The sequence below is a fragment of the Lithobates pipiens genome, unplaced genomic scaffold, assembly GCF_037356315.1.
Source record: "Lithobates pipiens isolate NorthernLeopardFrog02 unplaced genomic scaffold, aLitPip1_a1.2 Scaffold_27, whole genome shotgun sequence".
Lineage (NCBI taxonomy): Eukaryota > Metazoa > Chordata > Amphibia > Anura > Ranidae > Lithobates > Lithobates pipiens.
The window spans coordinates 187,311,387-187,331,482 of NW_027507788.1; the positions used below are offsets into that span (position 1 = coordinate 187,311,387).

General features: G+C 43.8%; 1 protein-coding gene across 1 annotated transcript in view; it reads left to right on the forward strand.

Annotated features, from left to right (window-relative positions):
* The window catches only part of SCN3B (sodium voltage-gated channel beta subunit 3), a 47,847-nt gene that overhangs the window by 11,824 nt on the left and 15,927 nt on the right, over nt 1–20,096 (forward strand). Inside the window, exons 2-4 of the mRNA XM_077458026.1 lie at nt 14,088–14,257; nt 15,331–15,559; nt 18,227–18,365. Of these exons, the coding sequence (XP_077314152.1) occupies nt 14,088–14,257; nt 15,331–15,559; nt 18,227–18,365 (538 nt within the window). The remainder of the gene's footprint in view (nt 1–14,087; nt 14,258–15,330; nt 15,560–18,226; nt 18,366–20,096) is intronic.

A 20,096-nucleotide genomic window follows, 5' to 3' on the forward strand; every position in this document is an offset into this window, starting at 1 on the left:
CGGTGAAGGGGTTAACCACTAGGGGGCAGTGAAGGGGTTACGTGCGACCGAATGTGTTTCTTACAGTAGGGGGGCGTGGCTTGGCATATGACATCACTGATCGTCGTTCCCTATGACAGGGAACAGACGATCAGCAACAGGCAGCTAGGAAGCTCTCCCCGTTCTTCAGCTCTGTGACTCACTGGTGTCCCGCGGGCACAGTCACGGAGCTCAGGACCAGGTTGCGATTGCGCCTCCGGCAGCGAGCGCACGACCCACGGCCGGGCTCTTAAAGGGCAACGTACCTGGACATGCTTGTGCCCAGTTGTGACAATTCTGCCGACGTATATCGGCCTGCGGCGGTCCTCAAGTGGTTAAGTGTGGGCTCACACTAACTTCACATGCAGCTCACAGCAGGGGGTCCGGTGCGTCCCGGTTCACCGTTTTAGGTCCAATTTCAGCCCGCATTTTGGGCTAAATTTGGACCTGAAAGGGATCAAAAGACGCACAGGACCTCTGTACAAATTCGCACGGAGATGTTTATAACTTAATGTGCTATTATTATAGGCTGTGGATGGCATTGCGTTGCCCATTTAGAAAAAGCCAGCAGAGTAGTGCTAATTTTGAAGTCAATTTTCAGTTTTAAGTGCCGGTTCACACTGGTGCGATGTGGGAACCCTGCAAATCCACTGCGGGCTCCCGCATCACACCTGAGTCCCACAGCAGTTCACACTGCCATATGCAAACTGCCGGGAGTGTCAATACAATGTCAATGGCACCCCCATTTCAGCTCACATATCGCACTGCGAACTGACAGTAGGGACATGACTCGGATCGCATATGTGTGAACACACGAGATCTGATTCTGGTGCGGACCAATAAATAAATGCAAATTCAGCTGTACTATCTGTATGGCTGAAATCACATTGCATGGACATCGCATGTGATTTGTACTGCAGTGCGAATTACATGCGATCTCGCAGAGCGCACTAATGTGAACTGCCACTTATACACACCATCAGATTTTCTGCTGATTTTTGTCTTCAGATTTACCAAAACCATGTAGTGAAGGGTCTGCCTGATTGCATACACATTGAAACTCCTAAGGTTTGACCTCATATTATATGGTTTTTGGTAAATCTGAAGGAAAAAAAAATCTGCAGAAAATCTAATAGTGTGTATAGGGCTTTAGAGTTTTGACTAAAATGCCAGTTTAGTTTTAGTTGTATTTTAGTCATCTGAATTGTTTTAGTTTTAGTCGCATTTTACTCAACTAAAATCTCCAGTACCACTGTTAATTTTGTCGTTGAAAATATTTCGCCATACAGGAGCTATGACAATATCTTAAAATATTTTAGATCACTTTTTTCTTGCTTTCCTGGAAAGTTTTGCAAACCTCTTCGGTTCTCGTGCACATCGCTATGGGGGCACCCGAGCCGAGCCACAGTTTCCTGTGTCCATTCAGACACCGAGCTGTGGCCCCTGGCCCCGCCCACTTTCCCTTCTCATTGGCTGACTGACTTTGATTGACAGCAGTGGGGGCCAATTGCACCACACTGCTGTCTCAGCCAATGAGCAGGGGAGTCCTGGGCAGCCGAGACATTCCTACAACATCGCTGGCTCTAGATGGGGTCTCGGGTAAGTATTAAGCATCATACACACGATCAGACTTTGTACAAACTTTCCTGTGGATTTTTGTACAAAGGGTGTTGGCCGAGAACTTGCTTTGTCCATTCAGACACCGAGCTATGGCCCCCGGCCCGCCTACTTTCCCTTCTCATTGGCTGACTGACTTTGATTGACAGCAGTGGGAGCCAATTGCACGGCGTTGCTGTCTCAACCAATGAGCAGGGGAGTCCCGGGCAGCCGAGACATTCCCACAACATCGCTGGATCTAGATGGGGTCTCAGGTAAGTATTAGGGGGGGCTTATACTAGCACTGTTGTACATAAAAGCTGACCATTGCAGACACCCGTCAGTGGCAAATGATTTGTCTCAACCCTCTTAAATTCCACTTTTGCTAGACACAGTTTGGTCTGCTGAAAGGAAATTGGGGAAAAAAAAAAAAAAAAAAAAACTTACTGGCACGATCACTATTTGAAAAAAAAAAAGCCTTAAAAAAGGAAAACAAATGCAGCCACCACATTGGTAAGCTGCAATATAATACATTTTCGGTGCCATTAGGCTCCCGTTGCTGTGTCTCAGTCATTCAGAAGGGAGAGTCCCAGACGGCCGAGGCACTCCTGCACACCGCTGGATAGAGATGGGGCTCAGGTAAGTATTAGTGGGGCTGCTGCACACAGAAGGCTTTTTATCTTAATGCATAGAATGCATTAAGATAAAAAAAAGCCTTCCGAATTTAAAATCCCTTTAAAGAGGAGCTCCATGCAAATGAGACACTTACCTGTCCAGGGATCTGCGATGTGTCCCAGAAAGCTATGGGGGGAGGCGAGAGAGGCCGAACTTCCGGATCAATTCACTATGGCAAACTAAGATTGAAGTGGGAGTGGATACCTGTCAAAGCCAGGTATCTGCTCAACCCCCCCCCCCCCCAAAAGGTGGCAGCAGAGAAGGGGGGAGGAGGCAGATAAGCAGAGCTTCCCCTTTTGGGTGGAGCTTCGCTTTAAATACAAATGCAGGTCTCGCTGCTCCAAATGGCAAAGGAAGTTAGCACACTGTAGTAACAAGCAAGCAGTGTATTATAAAAATAAAGGTCAATTTTTCCTGCACGCAATGAGCACAGTAGCACTTAGGAATTGGCCTTAAAGCGGCATCAAACCCAAAACCAAAAATGTATTATATTGCAGCTTACCAATTATGATGTGGTGGCTGCATTTGTTTTCCTTTTTGAGGCTTTTTTTTTTTTTTTCAAATAGTGATTGTGCCAGTAAGTTTTTTTTCACCCAATTTCCTTTGAGCAGACCAAACTGTCTAGCAAAAGTGTAATTTAAGGGTGTTGAGACAAATCATTTGCCACTGACAGGGGTGCCTGCAATGGTCAGCTTTAGGGATGAGCTCAGGCGCGTTCGCATGGAACACCTGCCGAGCCCGCCAGGAAGTCGGCGCAGAGCTGCGCTAATCATAGGCAGTGAGACATTGCTCCGATGTGCGGCTGCAGAGATATGTACAATAGTGCTAGTATTATCCCCCCTAAAGGCCCATACACACTATCAGACTTTTTGACAACATGCAAATTAGCCGTTTTGGAGCAACATCCGACCGTGTGTACGCTCCATCGGACAAACTTTTTCAGTTTTCATCTGACTTTTGTTGGCTGTGCGAACAGACAAAATTTCTGGCAACAAAAGTCCGATGGAGAAAAGTCTGATCGTGTTTACACAAAACCATAGGACTTTTGTACAAAGTACAAACACGCATGCTCAGAACCAATGCAAAAGATCAGACAACAATACAGAAGTTGACCAAAGGTGGCAGTAAAGAGCAGAAAAACCATGTGATTTGGTGAAAGTTGGCCGAAAAAGTCCTGCTGTGTGTATGCAATACAAGTTCACGGCCGACACCCTTTGAACAAAAATCCACAGTAAAGTTTGTACAAAGTCCGATCGTGTGTATGAGGCTTAATACTTACCTGAGACCCCATCTAGAGCCAGCGATGTTGTAGGAATATCTCGGCTTCCCAGGACTCCCCTGCTCATTGGCTCAAACAGCAGCGCGGTGCAATTGGCCCCCACTGCTGTCAAAGTCAGTCAGCCAATGAGAAGGGAAAGTAGGCGGGCCGGGGGCCACAGCTCAGTGTCTGAATGAACACAGGAAACTGTGGCTTGGCTCGGGTGCCCCCATAGCAAGCTGCAGGAGCACCAAAGAGGGACCCAAGAAGAGGAGGATCCGGGCTACTCTGTGTAAATCCACTGCAACAGGGCAGGTAATTGTAAAAAAAAAAAAATGTAAGTAAAATTAACAAACAAGACTTTACAATCACTTTGACAGCTTTGACAATAAATCCTGGAAGCTGATTGGTTTCTATGAAGAGCTGCACCGGATTTTGCACTCTCCAGTTTTAATAATCAACCCATAAGCTTCTAATTTAGCACACATTACACAGCCATGGTCTGCCGTTGTCACCATTAGGAAACTCGCCCTCAGAAATGCCATGCAGACATCCTCGAAGTGCTTATTGACAGGAAGTGGTTGCAAAAAGCCTGAAGAAGAAGATCAGCAGTAGGGATGAGCATGGGTCAGGCTAGAACGTAAAGTGGTTGTAAAGGTAGAAGTTTAACAATAATTTTACCTTTGCATTATGGTAAAAAACCTTCTGTGTGCACCAGCCCCCTACCAAATATACTTACCTGAGCCCAATCTGGATCCAGCGCTGTGCCTGAGAGCAGTTGCTCTCTCCACTCTCACCCTCCTCACAGGGCAGATTGATAGAAGCGGGAGCCAAATCCTATAACGAGGGAGTGGGAGGCAAGGCCACGTTAAATTTTGTGCACCAATAGATGCAGACTGGGTGGCTCATGATCGAGCATGCAGGCGTGCCACGATAGGAAGCACTTCCTCTGGTGGCACACCAAGAAGAGGGAGGGAGGAGGCAGGGGCACTGGCTGGGGACCCAAGAAGAGGAGGATCAGGGTTGCTTCGAGCAAAACTATTGCACAGAGCAGGTAAGTATGACATATTTAAAAAAAAAAAAAAAAAAATGATTTAGTCACTTAAAAGTTCAACTTTAGTAACTTTTTACAGAAATCCTCTTATGCAAGTCCAGATGCCATAAATACAACATACCAGCAGTTCTCATATTAATATGTTGCTTTCATTAGTGGGACTGCTTCAGCAGTCCCACTATTGTTATTATTATTTTTTTATTTATTAATCATATTTTTATTATTATTATTCCGTCCGTTTTTTTGGCTCTGCATAACTTCTGTATACTTTCAGCTATGAGAGCATGCTTAAAATCCTTAAAATCTTCTTCCGCTACCAAAAGTTTCAGCTCCTACATGCTTTCAGCTACAGACGCCAAACAAACTTTAAAATGTTCACACGATATTCAGCTATCTGGCTATATCTTTTACAGTTTTTGTGAAAAAGCTGTTTAAGTTTAGTGATCATTTCAGAAAATGTCATTAAATTTAGGGCATCCAGGCTTTTGTTGTCTGTTATGTTTCCATGGTTACCGAAGCTTCTTATACACAGTGATGGGCAGTGGGGGAGAGCACAGACACACCATGTACTGATTTATAATAGAGGAATATGATGGGCAGTTTTGATGGGGGAAATATGATGGGGCAGTTTTGATGGGGGCAATATGATGGGGCAGTTTTGATGGGGGCAATATGATGGGGCAGTTTTGATGCTATTCAGCATTCCCACGCATTTTCTCCAGTTTACATATGCTGCCTCTCAGAAACTGCTGGCACCTCAAGCTCTCAGTCTGCATATGTAAATCTGGCTATTGATAGGAATTGCATAGGGGGATTTTTGTAAAAAGCTACTAAAGGTGAACTTTACTTTTTCGGTTCAGATAGAACCCGGAAACAAGCGATCACTCCCGCATAAATCAGCCATGGCCAAGACACAAGCATCCCTGCCCTTCTGATACATGTGGCAGCGGAGTGGGGATGCCCCGGGCATCATTGACCTAATTTGACCCTGCAGTGGGGTTAAAGCTTTATTTAGATCTAGGGGGCTGCAAAAAAGCAGTTCAACTTACCCGATCCTCCCCTAGTAGCTGATGCTCTGGCAGTGGACTGTCCTTCAGCATTCTCACTTCCATACTTCCAGGCTCTGCATTGGACTTGATGTCCGGGGACCAGTCTTACAGCCTGTGAAAAATCTGTTAAAAAAAAAAATGCTTTTTTTCAGCCCGCATTCAACCTTTGAAGGGCAGGGACAGCCCCGCTGCAGGGAAGCATTTTTTTCTTCATTCATTTGTGTGTGTGTGCCCTTTTTTATTTATCAATCTGACTAAAATTCTGCTTAACTGCTTTCCGCCCCCCGCGCAATAACCGAAAGATGCTACAGAGTGGGCTTACTTTGCTGGGAGGGCATACATGGGCGTCCTCCTGTGGTCAGACGGTGTGCTTTGTGATTGCTCTGTCCTTCGGACTCAGATGATCACAGATCAGGGTAAAGGGCCAATCACAACGACCCTGATCAGCTGTGTCCAATGACAGCTAAGCACAGATGTAAACACAAGCCGGGTTACACTGACAGCACAAAGAGGGCCGATAACCAGCTTTTGTTAAAGGGACATCTATGCTGATAATCAGGGCACTGATTATTAGTGTCCTAATTATCAGTGCAGTCCCAACAGTGCCATTCAGTGCCCATCAGTCCTGCCAATCAGTACCCATTAGTGCCTCATCGGTGACACGCATCAGTGAAGTATCATCATTTCCGCCTCATCAGTTCTGCAAATCAGTGCCCATCAGTGCCGCCTACTATTGCCCATCAGTGCCACCAATCAGTGCTGCCTATCAGTGCAGCCTCAACAGTGCACACCAGTGCCGCCTCATCAATGCCCATCAGTACTGCCTCATCAGTTCACCCCATCAGTGCTGCCTAATCAGTTCAGCCTATCAGTGCTCATCAGTGAAGGAGAAAAATTACCTATTTGCAAAATGTTATAAGACTATAAAACATGTCTGTTTGTTTTTTCAAAATTTTTAGTCTCTTTTTTTTTTGCCAAATGAAAAAACAGTGGTGATTAAATACCACCAAAAGGAAGCTCTATTTGTGTGGAAAAAAATGATAAAAGTCTCATATGGGTACAATGTTGTATGACTGTGCAATTGTCATTGGAAATGCAACAGTGCTGAAAGGTAAAAATTGGCCTGGGCAAGAAGGGGGTAAAAGGGCCCAGTAGGGACGTGGTCAAAAAAAAAAAAAAAGGCTCTCGGTTCCTAGGCTATAGGTACATCAGAAAGTTCCTCATAAAATGAAATAAATGCAAAAAAACTGTCCAGTCCACAAATACAACTGTATGGCCAGGAACTGCCTTCCACTGACTGCCAAATACATATTGACAGCAGATGCAGAAAGTACAAGCATCAGAAATCTGATCCTGTGATAATGCATCCTTAATGTACATTGCAGACATTCTCGGTGTAGTATCGGCACCTGAACAGCTGCCTCCATAGTACAGCTATGGACATATAGTACCAATAGATATGAAGAACTAGAAAAAGCGGACCTACTGAGTGGTCGATCCATAAGGAGATGAAACTATGGGGGTTATTTACTAAAGGAAAATCCACTTTAAAGTCGCTGTAGATCTGAGGGGGACATGCAAGGAAAATAAAAAACAGCATTTTAGCTTGCACATGATTGGATGATAAAATCAGCAGAGCTTCCCCTAATTTCAGATCTACCCCTTAGATTTACTGCGACTTCACTTCCAAGTGCACTTTCAGTGCAAAGTGGATTTGCCTTTCGTAAATAACCCCCTTATGAAACACAAAAAAAAAAAAAAGAATGTAGGAAGTTGTAAAATGATTACTGATGCCCAGACCAGCCAACGAGATCTCCCTTCCATTCTGCAGTGGGGAGGATATGAAGGGTTGTGGTGGGTAACAGACAGTTCTTTCTTCAGCCACTTATATTACGGCTCCCTATAACACATGCCTGACCCTTCTGTGACTTAAATAGACTGTTCATTTGAGACACAAGTCATATAATTGCTGAAACTGAAACGGACCTGAAAATCCCAGGTCTTTTCATGGCCCCTATGTGGTGGTAACACTACAGCCTTTCTAGTTTTAATTGGGGATGCGACCTGCAGTACCAATGACCTATGCAATTTAATACTGCGGCCCAACAAAAAATAGAACCGTTCTCCAAGGCAGACTTTCTCCAGCAGGGTCCTGTGGAACCCCAGGGTTCATCCAGAGGTTGCTGGGGGTTCCATGAACCGTGAAACAATTTCTGCCTCTCAAATAAGTTCCCACTGAAAGTAACCTTCAAGCACCCAACCAGACTGTGTTTCCATGCCTGCCAGAAGTGACAGCACCCCCTATGGCCAGGCAGAACACCCTGTAGTCCAGTCAGACCGATGCCGAGGCCAAAATTTAGAGTGATTAAACCCAAACCAAACTGCGATTTAGGTGTAACATTAAATTTCAAAAACACATAGCGCGTCCTCTTCAGGAGTCGGCGCTACCGTAAGAACACACGATCTGTCTCTACTCCCCTGAAAGAACAGAGATTTGTGTGTTCACACACAGATCCCGGTTCTCGCTCTGTCACAAGTGATTGCGGGTGCCCTGCGTTCATTGCACCCGCCAGGCACTTGCATCGACTGCGGGCACGCCCTCGTCCCTAGTGGCCAAAAGGCGAAGCAACGCATGGTAACATCATTTTGCCCAGCCGTGCTATTCTGCCACAGTAAAGCTGCGGCGGCTGGATGGCAAGCAGTTAAAGCGGTTTTTTACCTAAAAATGTATCTTCTTGTTATTTAAAGCACATGATAGCATACTTACATTAATGAACCCTGAAAAAAAAAAAAAAAATTCAGTACTTACCTTATATTTCAGATGTTTGTGCTGACTTCCGGGCTGTCCTCCCGTGGGAGTAGGCGTGGTCATCATCCTCGCAATGGTCCCTGGGAAATTTCTAAGCTATTTCCCAAGAATCCATGGGGGACAATGAAATTGCGAAATCTCGTGAGATTTCGGAAGGAGGACGCCGGTCACGTGACGAGGGCGTGTCCGAAATTGCCATTTTCAAAGTGGGCAGGCAGCTGTATCTGCCATTACCACTATTGAAACTTTTACAGCGCTGCTCACTGCTATCAGTGAGCATGCGCGAGATGGAGCGGTGGATGCTGGGAGCCGAGCGTCATAGAATAGAGGCAGTAAATGCCTGTGGGCTTCAGACGCCCACAGTTAAAATGGAAAACGCCTGACTACTTTTTTAAAAGTTGTCCGAAGCAAAAGAATCGTCACGCCGGGGGTCAAAAACACGCCGATCCTGAATGCTAACCGACGGTAGGAATCGCCCTCCAGTGACACAGGTAAGAAAAAAAAAATGCAGCGGAATCCCGCTTTAAGGTGGGGGATTTGTCTTGCTTACCACAAATGTAAGAAGCATTCTTCCCACTGACCATCAAACTAATGTACCATGAACTTTAGATCTGATAATTATTACCAAGGGTTCCCTGAGACCAGAAAGCCAATTTAAAGGTCCCTCCATGTTAAAAAGGTTATGAAAGGCCATTGTAACCGTGCACTTTTATAATCAGACCTTGATGCACCAAGCACTTTAAAACAGCAGCAAAACAGGCATATCAGGTCGGGCTCACATATGTGTGAATTGGATTACATGCGAGTGTGCCCGGCTCACAATGGAGCCGGTTTACACATGTCTGGGGCGGCCGCAGTGTGCATTCCAAAAGGGTCCTGTGCGTCTTTAGGTTTGTTTCAGGTGCAAATTCAGGCAAAAATTTGGCCCCGAATCACGCCTGAAACAATGAACAGGGACACACTGGACGCCATGCTGGGAACAGCCGCTGCACATATGTGAACCCGGCCTCAGGACTCTCTGTATGACGTGACACAAAAGGGGCCCTAATAAAACATGGGCTTCTAATTTTTTCAGTACACGTCATTCATATTACCTCCTCTCTTTGACAAAGGACTGGATTTGAAAGGAAATTCCTGCCCCCAATAAAATATAAAACTTATATAGGGAAGAAAATGATTACTTTTTATTGACTCAACTGTGATGATGTTGAAGTTGTACTCAATCTTCCCAGCTCTAGCACATAGTCTATTGTATTGACCAAGTGTGCATATCGATAGTACAGCTACCCAATGAATGACTCCTGTTAAAAAGAAAACCAGAAATTAACTCCTTTTCTGATTTTATTGGATCACATATTCTATGCTTATCATCACCATCATGGGATTCCACTGCTTCTCTCGTATGCTGATGATAACCTACATTTGTTTTAGAATATGATAAGGCCACAATTGTCTTGGCTAGTGACATGTGAAAATGGGTTGTGTATATCAGCTGCTGTAATAAAGGCTTGTAAGCCACAACGTGTGAGCCCCTGTATGTTTTTGCTCACTTTTTTTATACACCAATAAAGAAGCAACAAGGATGCTTGGAGTTGCCGGTGTCTTGTAAAATAGTGTCCTCCATCAGATGGTGTCCCCTGCGTACTGCGCATGCGCAGTACACAGGGACACAGATTCCGAAAATAGCCGAGGATGAACGGCGCCTGCGCCGTGAGTCCAGGTTCTATCCCCACTATCCAAGTGGACATAGAGTTAGAATAAAAAAGAGGCGAGCGCAGCGAGGCCGAGCCCGAAGCGTGGCGAGCGAAGCTCGCCCGCGAGGGGCACTCTAAAATTCTCATCCCTATGTCCGCTTGGATAGTGGGGCTACCACCTCCACTCACGGCGCAGGCGCCGTTCAGCTTCGGAGTTTTTCCGAAGCTTCGTCTGCTCCGTACTGCGCATGCGCAGTACGGAGCGGACAGCATTTGATAGGCGGACTCTATTAGGCAGAACACCGGCTCTATTCTTCGTATTTATGTCTGTACCGGTGTGAGCGCATCAGAGCCAGAGCACCCATTGTGGATTGTATTACAGGACTTACACTGATTTTGAGCACTGCATTATTTGCTTCTTGTTGCTGACCATGTCCATCCCTTTAGGACTACAGTGTACCCATCCATGTCACAGAGCTCCAATCATCTCACCACTGGACAATGAGGTCACTGTACTCCAGTGGCCTCCACAGTCACCACATCTCCATCCAATAGAGCACCTTTGAGATGTGGTGGAACGGGAGATTTGCATCACGGATGTGCAGCCGACAAATCTGCAGCAACTGCGTGAGGCTATCATGTCAATACGGGCCAAAATCTCTGAGGAATGTTTCCAACACTTTGTTGAATCTGTGCCAACAAGAATTAAAGTGATACCAAAGTCTAGTTTTTTTTAAGTTAAAAATAACAAACATGTCATACTTACCTGCTCTGTGTAGTTGGTTTTGCACAGAGCGGCCCAGATCCTCCTCTTCCTGGGTCCCTTTTTGATGCTCCTGGCCTCTCCCTCCTGTTTACTACAAGCAGCTTGCTATGGGGGCACCCGAGCCGCTGCTCTGTGTGTCCATTTAGACACAGCCCCGCGGCCCAGCCCCGCTCCTATTCTCTCCTTATTGGCTGACTGACTGATTGACAGCGAGGGCACCAAGCTGCCGTTTCAGCTAATGAGGAGAGGGTACCCCCTGCAGCCGAGGCACTCCTGCAACATCGCTGGATCTAGATGGACCTCAGGTAAGTATTATGGGGGGGCTTCTGCACATAGAAGGCTTTTTATCATAATGCATAGAATGCAGTAAAATAAAAAAGCCTTCCGACTTCCCCTTTAAGGCAGTTCTGAAGGTGAAAAAGGGGTCCAACCTGGTACTAGCAAAGTGTACCAAATAAAGTGGCCGATGATGTTAGTACCCAAAAGAGTTTTTTTTTAGCTCAAAGTAATTTTCTGTTGAAACAAATGCAGTTAACTCTGACAACTATTTTCATGGTTCAGTTGATTGGCTACTTTTGGTCTGTCTGTTTTGTGATTTGCTGGCTGCCAAAAAAAGCATGGAAACAATTGTCCACAGATGACTTGTGTGTGTTTGAAGAATTAACGCAGCTAGAAGCTAAATCCGCATTTCAACTGAGAAACTCACGGTTTGCATTCATTGTAGAGGTCATAGGTACAGAATAGGAATATATGCATATGATCTGAGAAACAGTCCCGCCGAGGAACCAAACAGTGATTGAAAAATCTTCTCTGTGTATAATAGAAGAAATTAAAGATTGTGAATCCCAAAGAGCCCCAGAGCTTTGCAGCAATAGGATCCCCACAATGTGTGAAAAGTGGGGGCTTTGAATGAATCTGGTAGGCCCAGATTGCACTTCGGTATATCACACCAGTCAGAAAAAACATCCTCGATAGTATAAAACTATATACCGTATATACTCGAGTATAGGCCGACCCGAATATAAGCCGAGGCCCCCAATTTACCCCCCAAAAAACTGGCAAACTTATTGACTCGTGTATAAGCCGAGGGTGAGACATGCCTGTCCATCCCTGTGTGTGTGTCCGTCCCTGTGTGTCCGTCCATCCCTGTGTGTGTGTGTGTGTCCATCCATCCATCCATCCCTGTGTGTGTGTGTGTCCATCCATCCATCCATCCCTGTGTGTGTGTGTGTCCATCCATCCATCCATCCCTGTGTGTGTGTGTCTCCATCCATCCATCCATCCATCCCTGTGTGTGTGTGTCTCCATCCATCCATCCATCCCTGTGTGTGTGTGTCTCCATCCATCCATCCATCCCTGTGTGTGTGTGTCTCCATCCATCCATCCATCCCTGTGTGTGTGTGTCTCCATCCATCCATCCCTGTGTGTGTGTGTCCATGTGTGTGTCCATGTGTGTGTGTGTGTGTGTGTCCATGTGTGTGTGTCCGTGTGTGTGTGTGTGTGTGTGTGTCCGTGTGTGTGTGTGTGTGTGTCCAGCCTACCTGTGTCCCGAGCCTCCGTCCCGTGCCTTGCCTCCTTGCCTCCGTCCCGTGCCGTTCCTTGCCTCCGTCCCGTGTCGTGTCGTGCCTTGCCTCCGTCCCGTCCCGTCCCGTGCCGTGCCTTGCCTTGCCTCCGTCCCGTGCCTTGCCAGGATCGCCTCGGCGGCCATTCTAAAATTCAAAAGCCCCGCCTCCGCCTGTGATAGGCGGAACACTGAATTTCCCAGCAGCCTGTGTTCCGCCTATCACAGACATCGTCTCATCCTCGTACTACGGACGAGGATGAGACGATGTCCGTGATAGGCGGAACACAGGCTGCTGGGAAATTCAGTGTTCCGCCTATCACAGGCGGAGGCGGAGGCGGAGGCGCGGCTTTCAAATTGTAGTATGTCCGCCGTCTGTCTGCTCGATACGCTGATCGAGCAGTCAGACGGCGATGACTCGAGTATAAGCCGAGGGGGGCACTTTCAGCCTCAAAAAAGAGGCTGAAAATCTCGGCTTATACTCGAGTATATACGGTATTTAATAAGGATGAACACACTTACAACCAGTAGAAGTTGTACAAACGATTCAAGTCACATGTGTGGTCAGTTTTTGGATTGGAAAACTGACCATACATGTGACTTGAATCATTTGGTGGGATATACCAAAGTTTAATGGCCTGTCAAGACCCCTGAAGCAGGTTGGAGGCTTTGTGGATAACTAAACAAGCGTTTGACCTTTCCTTAGTGAAGGTCATTAGAATCTGGTAAGCCCCCTCTTTTCATACATTGTGGTGATCCTGTTGCTGAAAAGCTTTGAGGCTCTTTGGGATTCCCAATCTTCAATTTCTTCTATTATACACAAAACAGATTTTTCAATCACTGCTTGGTTCTTCAGCTGGACTTTTTCTCAGTTCATATGCATACATTTATATGTGATTATATTTGATTTTATATATTTTTTGCAATATATGTTGGATATTTGTGGTTAAGGCTGATAAGCAAGATACTAAAACATATGAAATAGACATTTTATCATTTAACTCTATAATCACCTCCATTGCATCCATTACATTACAGTAGTGTCTTATGTGATTTTTATATGCGCTGCACTGTATTTTTTCCAATTTATGCATATCATGTATTAGGTTATTACGCTAGCTGCTTTTAAATATCACAAATTTGGGGCCCTAGTGAGATTTTTCTTATAACAGAATAGGGATACTTGGCTTAGACCGTGTCTTGTATAATATGCAATAAATGCAGAAAACATTATATAAAGACAAAAGTAATGCCTTTTTGATTTGTCAGTGTCTAACTGATAAGATCTGAATTAACACATTTATTCCCTCTTCTGTCTCCCCTTTACTGTATTTTTGTGTGTTGTGTGGCCCTGTTGCCAACCCCATTGCTGTTCCTATACTTTTCCCTACACTTGCGTTTTCCCTTTATTGTATTCTTACTCATTCTGTTGTTTGACATGACCCTTTGTGTATTCTCGTGTATTCCTTTTTTTGCTACTGTTGTGTTTGTTATGTTTGTCTATTTCTTGGTTTCCCTGGTGTTTTATGTCCTGCTTGCCTTCTCTGCCTGCTCCTTTAATTGGTGTACATGTGCCCCCTTTTTCCTTTGCTGGTGACACTCTGCAGTTGGGTTCTGCTCGCCAGTATGTGTTGAGGTTCCTTCTGGGACAGAGGCCGTACGAGGACAGAATATGACCTTATTGTGCATCTCCTGCATGCAAAGAGAGGAGGTCTACGCCATTACCAATGTTGAATGGTATTATGAACCCACAAATGGGATTGGAAACAGATCGCTTGTATGTATTTTGTATTCTTTATACACTTTTTGTCCATTTTGACCTGTTTATTTGAGATATATGAAGCAATATCTCCCATGTGCTTGGTTGGAAAAAATGCTTTTTAGGACTGCACGTGTGATGTTGCATAGAAGCATAAGGATAAGCTCTTTAAAAGTACTTTTATTTGAATCTGTGGGGAGAAACATTGTTGCAATCCAGTATTTATTAAGATATAGCCATTATTTCATTAAGAACATTACAGAGATACATTAGGCTGGTTTTAAAATGTGAAAAAGGAAAAGTGTCTCTGATGGTCACTCCAGCCAAATTTTGGGCCAGGCTTTTATATTTCAGAACTGCTTCTCTCCCAATACAAGTCAATGGGAATGTAAAGGTAGCTTGAAACAGGTTGATGCAGTTTAGGAGGAGTTCAGGTGCAGGTCACCTTTCAATGATCTCAGAAGCTTCCCAAACGGATATCAGATGTAAGCAGAATGCACATGAAAGCAAGCCACATCTGCCAATCCACACATTTTTTTTTAATGCAGATTAGGAATCAAACCTAGTATCTCAGCTACGGCAAGATGCACTTTCCTTTTCTCAGCTTTCTATACATTAGCCTTCATTGATAGATCAGATGTTTGGAAAAAGAAAATGTGTTGCGCTTAGCAAACGTCATATTTTTTAGACTGCAGTGCCAAATAATCTCTAAACGATCTCTTTAGCTCTTTCTTTTCTTTTTCATAAAAATGCTCCTAGCTCGAGGGACATAAAACTAAGTAGATGAGGATTGTATTTGTTGAAGAAAATTAACATACTGAAATTACAAGAATGTAGTGTTGAAATTAAATGGATGAGGAAATAACTTGTAAATTGTTTGTCGAAATACAAATATGCAAGCGATGGCCTACCTTGGCACCCCAGATGTTTTGAAACTACATGTCCCATGATGCTCAACTACACTGCAGAGTGCATGAGCATCATGGGAAATGTAGTTCCAAAACATCTGGGGTGCCAAGGTTCGCCATCACTGGTCTATGTGGATGAATATTGCTGTTCTCTAGTAATACTCAAGCCTTGCCTCTCTCTAGATCTACGAATTTGTTGCTGGAAAGCACACTAAGCCTAAAAGCCAGTTTGAACGTCGCCTCCAATGGATCGGGAGCAAGGATCTGCAGGACGTCTCCCTCATATTACATAATGTGACAATCACTGATTCTGGGAAATTTGTCTGTCAGGTGAACCGTACCCTGCATTATGAGGCTCACCAGCACTCCGTGCAGACCAGCTTAGAAATCAGCCTCATTGTCACCGAAGTAGGTAGGAGATGCATGATATCCTTGTACATTGGCATTGCCATGAAGGTGCCCTAATTTTAACTCTTTTTTTTTTTTTTTTTTATAACCTAACCCTGCTTTAAACTTCTCCACAACTTTATCCCTGACCTGTCTGGTGTGTTCCTTCGCCTTCATGATGCCGTTTGTTCGCTAAGATTCTCTAACAAACCTCTGAGGGCTTCACAGAACAGCTGTATTTCTACTGAGATTAAATTACACACAGGTGGACTATAATAATAACTATTTATTAATTAGGCGACTAAAGGCAATTGGTTCCACTATATTTTAGTTAGAGGTATCAGAGCAAAGGGGGCTGAATACAAATGTACCCCACACTTTTCACATATTTGTAAAAAAATTTGAAAAACATTTATCATTTTCCTTCCACTTCGTGTTGGTCTATCACATAAAAGCCCAATAAAATACATTTACATTTTTTTGGCTTTAACGTGGCAAAATGTGGAAAATTTCAAGGCACTGTACATATTTCTCATACTATTGCCCATCATGAAAATGAAAGCCACCACATTTGTACAGGAGAAGTTACATTTTCGTTATAATTTGACAGCTGCAATGTGATGTACCTGCAAAGTGACAAAAACACAGTTCTGCTAAGCAAAAGCGAAGCGATCACAAAGTGAAGGCTGCAGTTCATTATGGGATGTACGGACTGATCTGAGGACTCTGTCATTAGGGGTACCTGTAATTTCTACCATTACCTCAAAGGACACAATGATCTATTTCTGTCATAATGGTGGTTTCCTGCAGGCTGAACCGCTGTTGGCAGCAGCTGCACAAGCTGAATAGTCAGGTTTGTAAGAAGAGTAGGTGGCAGTAAATTCAATTATGACATCACAGAAAGCTTATCTTCACTAACCTAACCATGGAAACAAAGTCATTCAGCAAGAAATCATGCTGAGGCTTATGTGGGAATAAGACCAACACCGAAATCAATTGTCTCCGCATTCTTGCAACAATGTATCTTTAAGTAGAACATGCTTATGCCATTCATACTTGTAGCTAGTTACATCTAACCTGCATTATTGTATATGATAAAAATAATGTAGCAAAAAAAACTAAAGGAAAGTAAAAAGTGTGTGAGCGACATTCTAGCATTCATGCCAGGCCACTGCTGCAGGTTTAAAGTCCAAAAAAAACCTTTATCCTCCAATTAGACATTAATGGGTGTGTGTTGAGTTATTTTGAGCGGACAGCAAATTTACACTGTAAGGGCCGGTTCACACTGCAGGCGAGGCGAGGCGACTCCGACTTGCCTCGCCGCGACCTGCCGAGACCTCAGCGGCAACTTGCAGATGACTTCTGTATAGAAGTCAATGCAAGTCGCCCCGAGGTCGCCCAAAAGTAGTACAGGAACCTTTTTTCTGAGTCGGAGCGACTCGAGTCGCTGCTCTCAGAACGGTTCCATTGTACAGAACGGGGGCGACTTGCGAGAGCGAGGCGAGTCGTGTCGCCTCACCCGCTGTGTGAACCGGCTCTTATACAAGCTGTACACTCACTACTTTACATTGTAGCAAAGTGTCATTTCTTCAGTGTTGTCACATGAAAAGAGAAGAAAATATTTACAAAAATGTGAGGGGTGTACTTACTTTTGTGAGATACTGTATATACCTGATCCACAATTTCTGGGTAGGTTGCACGTGCTTTCCACTACCTTGGTTGTGCTGTTATTCGCTTCAGCACAAGCCAATCAGTGTGTCCCGGCCAACGATTTATGGCTGGGACCTGCTGATTGGCTAAGCAAATGACAGAAGAGCCCTGCGTAGGTAAATGGAGAGCAGCGATGTGGCTGTGTTTTTTTTTTTCTTTCACAGAAACTAATTAATATGCGCTTATTGGGATTGCTTTCTTTTTTTTTTTTTAACCAAAGACATATAGCAGAATACATTTTGGTATAAATTTATGAAGATATTAGATTTTTTTTGTTATATGCAGAAAGTAAAAAATATTTATTTTTTCAAAATTTTCAGTCTTTTTTTATTTATAGAATTAAAAAAACAAAAAAAAAAAAAAAACACAGTGGTGCTCAAATGCTATTAAAAAGAAAATATGTTTCTGTGAAAAAAAAAATGATATAAAATTTTGTTTAGGTACAGTGTTCCATGGTCGCACAATTACCAAAGTAGCGCAGTGCTGAATAGCAAAAATCGGTATGGTCATAAAGGGGGTCTGAAGTAGTTAACATCTAATAATTATTATTTTTTTTTACTAGGCATATTAAGAACATGAAAAGATCTGAACGTCCATTGCCTGCTGAGGAGTGAACATTTCAACAAGAGCTTAAATGTGTTTAGCATTTTAGATTGAAATACCCTTTCATCCCCGGCATGCTCTCCCTGCTCCTGTCCACACGTCTGCATACAGGATCTATCACACTATCAGGGCACATAAAAAACAAAACAAAAAAAAACTTATTGGTAGAAATTACCGGTAATTGCGAAATCCAACTACAAAAAAGTGACATCCTTATTATTTACTTGTTAAGTCTTATTACATGTATAATGATAGGAGATGGAGCTTTCTGGGACATTCTATTTTTTTAGTTCTCAAAAAAATTATTAAAGATAAAAACCCCAAATCAGTTTTTTTTTTTTTTTTTTATCTAAACAGCCCATTATTTCCTTTCACACAGCCAGTGAAGATTTTACCTCGGTCCTCTCGGAGATCATGATGTACATCCTTCTGGCCTTCCTCACATTGTGGCTTTTGGTAGAAATCGTTTATTGCTACAGAAAAATCTCTAAGGCTGAAGAAGTGACCCAGGAAAGTGTGTAAGTATGTTCAGTTTTCTTGGTTTAGGACCTAAAGCGGAATTAAACCCAAAAGCAAACATTTATCATATTGCAGATTACCAACTTTTTTTTTTTTAATCAAGTAATTTTTTTTTATTATTAAACATTTAATACAATAGTACATAGGTTGTTGCAGGGATAACCCCGCAAGAGGCACCCTATAACCAATTAAGCCCCGGACCAATTTTGGGTCGCTTTAACTGACAATTGCACAGTCGTGTGACGTGGCTCCCAAACAAAATTGGCGTCCTTTTTTCCCCACAAATAGAGCTTTCTTTTGGTGGTATTTGATCACCTCTGCGGTTTTTATTTTTTGCGCTGTAAACAAAAATAGAGTGACAATTTTGAAAGAAATGCAATATTTTTTACTTTTTGCTATAATAAATATCCCCAAAAAATATATTAAAAAAATGTTTTTTTCCCTCAGTTCAGGCTGATGCATATTCTTCTACATATTTTTGGTAAAAAAATAAATAAATAAATTGCAATTAGCGATTGATTGGTTTGCGCAAAAATGTTATAGCTTTTACAAAATAGGGGATAGTTTTATAGCATTTTTATTAATTACTTTTTTTTTTTTTACTAGTAATGGCGGCGATCAGCAATTTTTATTGTGACTGCGACATTATGGCGGACACATAGAACATTTTTGACACCATTCACATTTATACAGCAATCAGTGCTATACAAATCCACTGATTCCTGTGTAAATGCCACGGGCAGTGAAGGGGTTAACCACTAGGGGGCAGTATAGGGGTTATGTATGACGTTATGCGATTTTTTTATTGTAGGGGGCCGTGGCCTAAATCAGGGAACAGGCGATCGGTGACAGCCACAGTAGGAAGTGCGAGGAGAGGTTTGTTTACACAGACCTCTCCTCATTCTTCAGCTCTGTGACCCGATCGGGTCCGCTGGTCCCACGGTCACGGAGCTCAGGACTGACCCACGGCTGAGCACTTAAAGAGCAACGTACAGGTACGTGCTTGTGCCCAGCCGTGCCATTCTGCCGACGTATATGTGCAGGAGGCGGTCCTTAAGCGGTTAAAGTAACTGCCATCTCAAGAGCGTGGACACCAGCGGCGATCAGGACCGGGTCAGGAGCATGCCGGCGGCGTCGCGCTTCCGACCCACGGCTGGGCACTTAAAGAGCAACGTACAGGTACGTGCTTGTGCCCAGCCGTGCCATTCTGCCGACATACATCGGCGTGAGGTGGTTCTTAAGTGGTTAATATACTTTCACTTACATAAATTAAATCAAATTAATCTAAAAAACAAATCAATAAATAAAAATATGACCAATTCCTTGATGTGATGGCTGCATTCATTTCAAGCTCTTATTTTCACCTGCCGGTAGGTCTGTTGTTTTTCAACAGAACAAGCTATCCTGCATATGTAGCGGTTAGGGGGTTGAGACAAACCATTTAACACTGACAGGGGGACTTACAACGATCATCGCTTTCTTTATGTAAAAAATGTGTCCCAAAAAGGAACAGAGCTGTTGCTGTAACAGAACGGTGCTGCTCCAAACCCACAGTATCCACCCCTACAATTAAAGGGGTTGTAAACCTCCGTATTTTTTCACCAGTGACCGGCCCCCCAACCCCCTCCCCATTGTAGTCACCTAAAGCCCTGTATTTCTGTTGGCGGAGACTTGCGCTCCCTCTCTCCACGGGGTACCGGCTCTTGATTGGATAGATAGCATAGCCATTG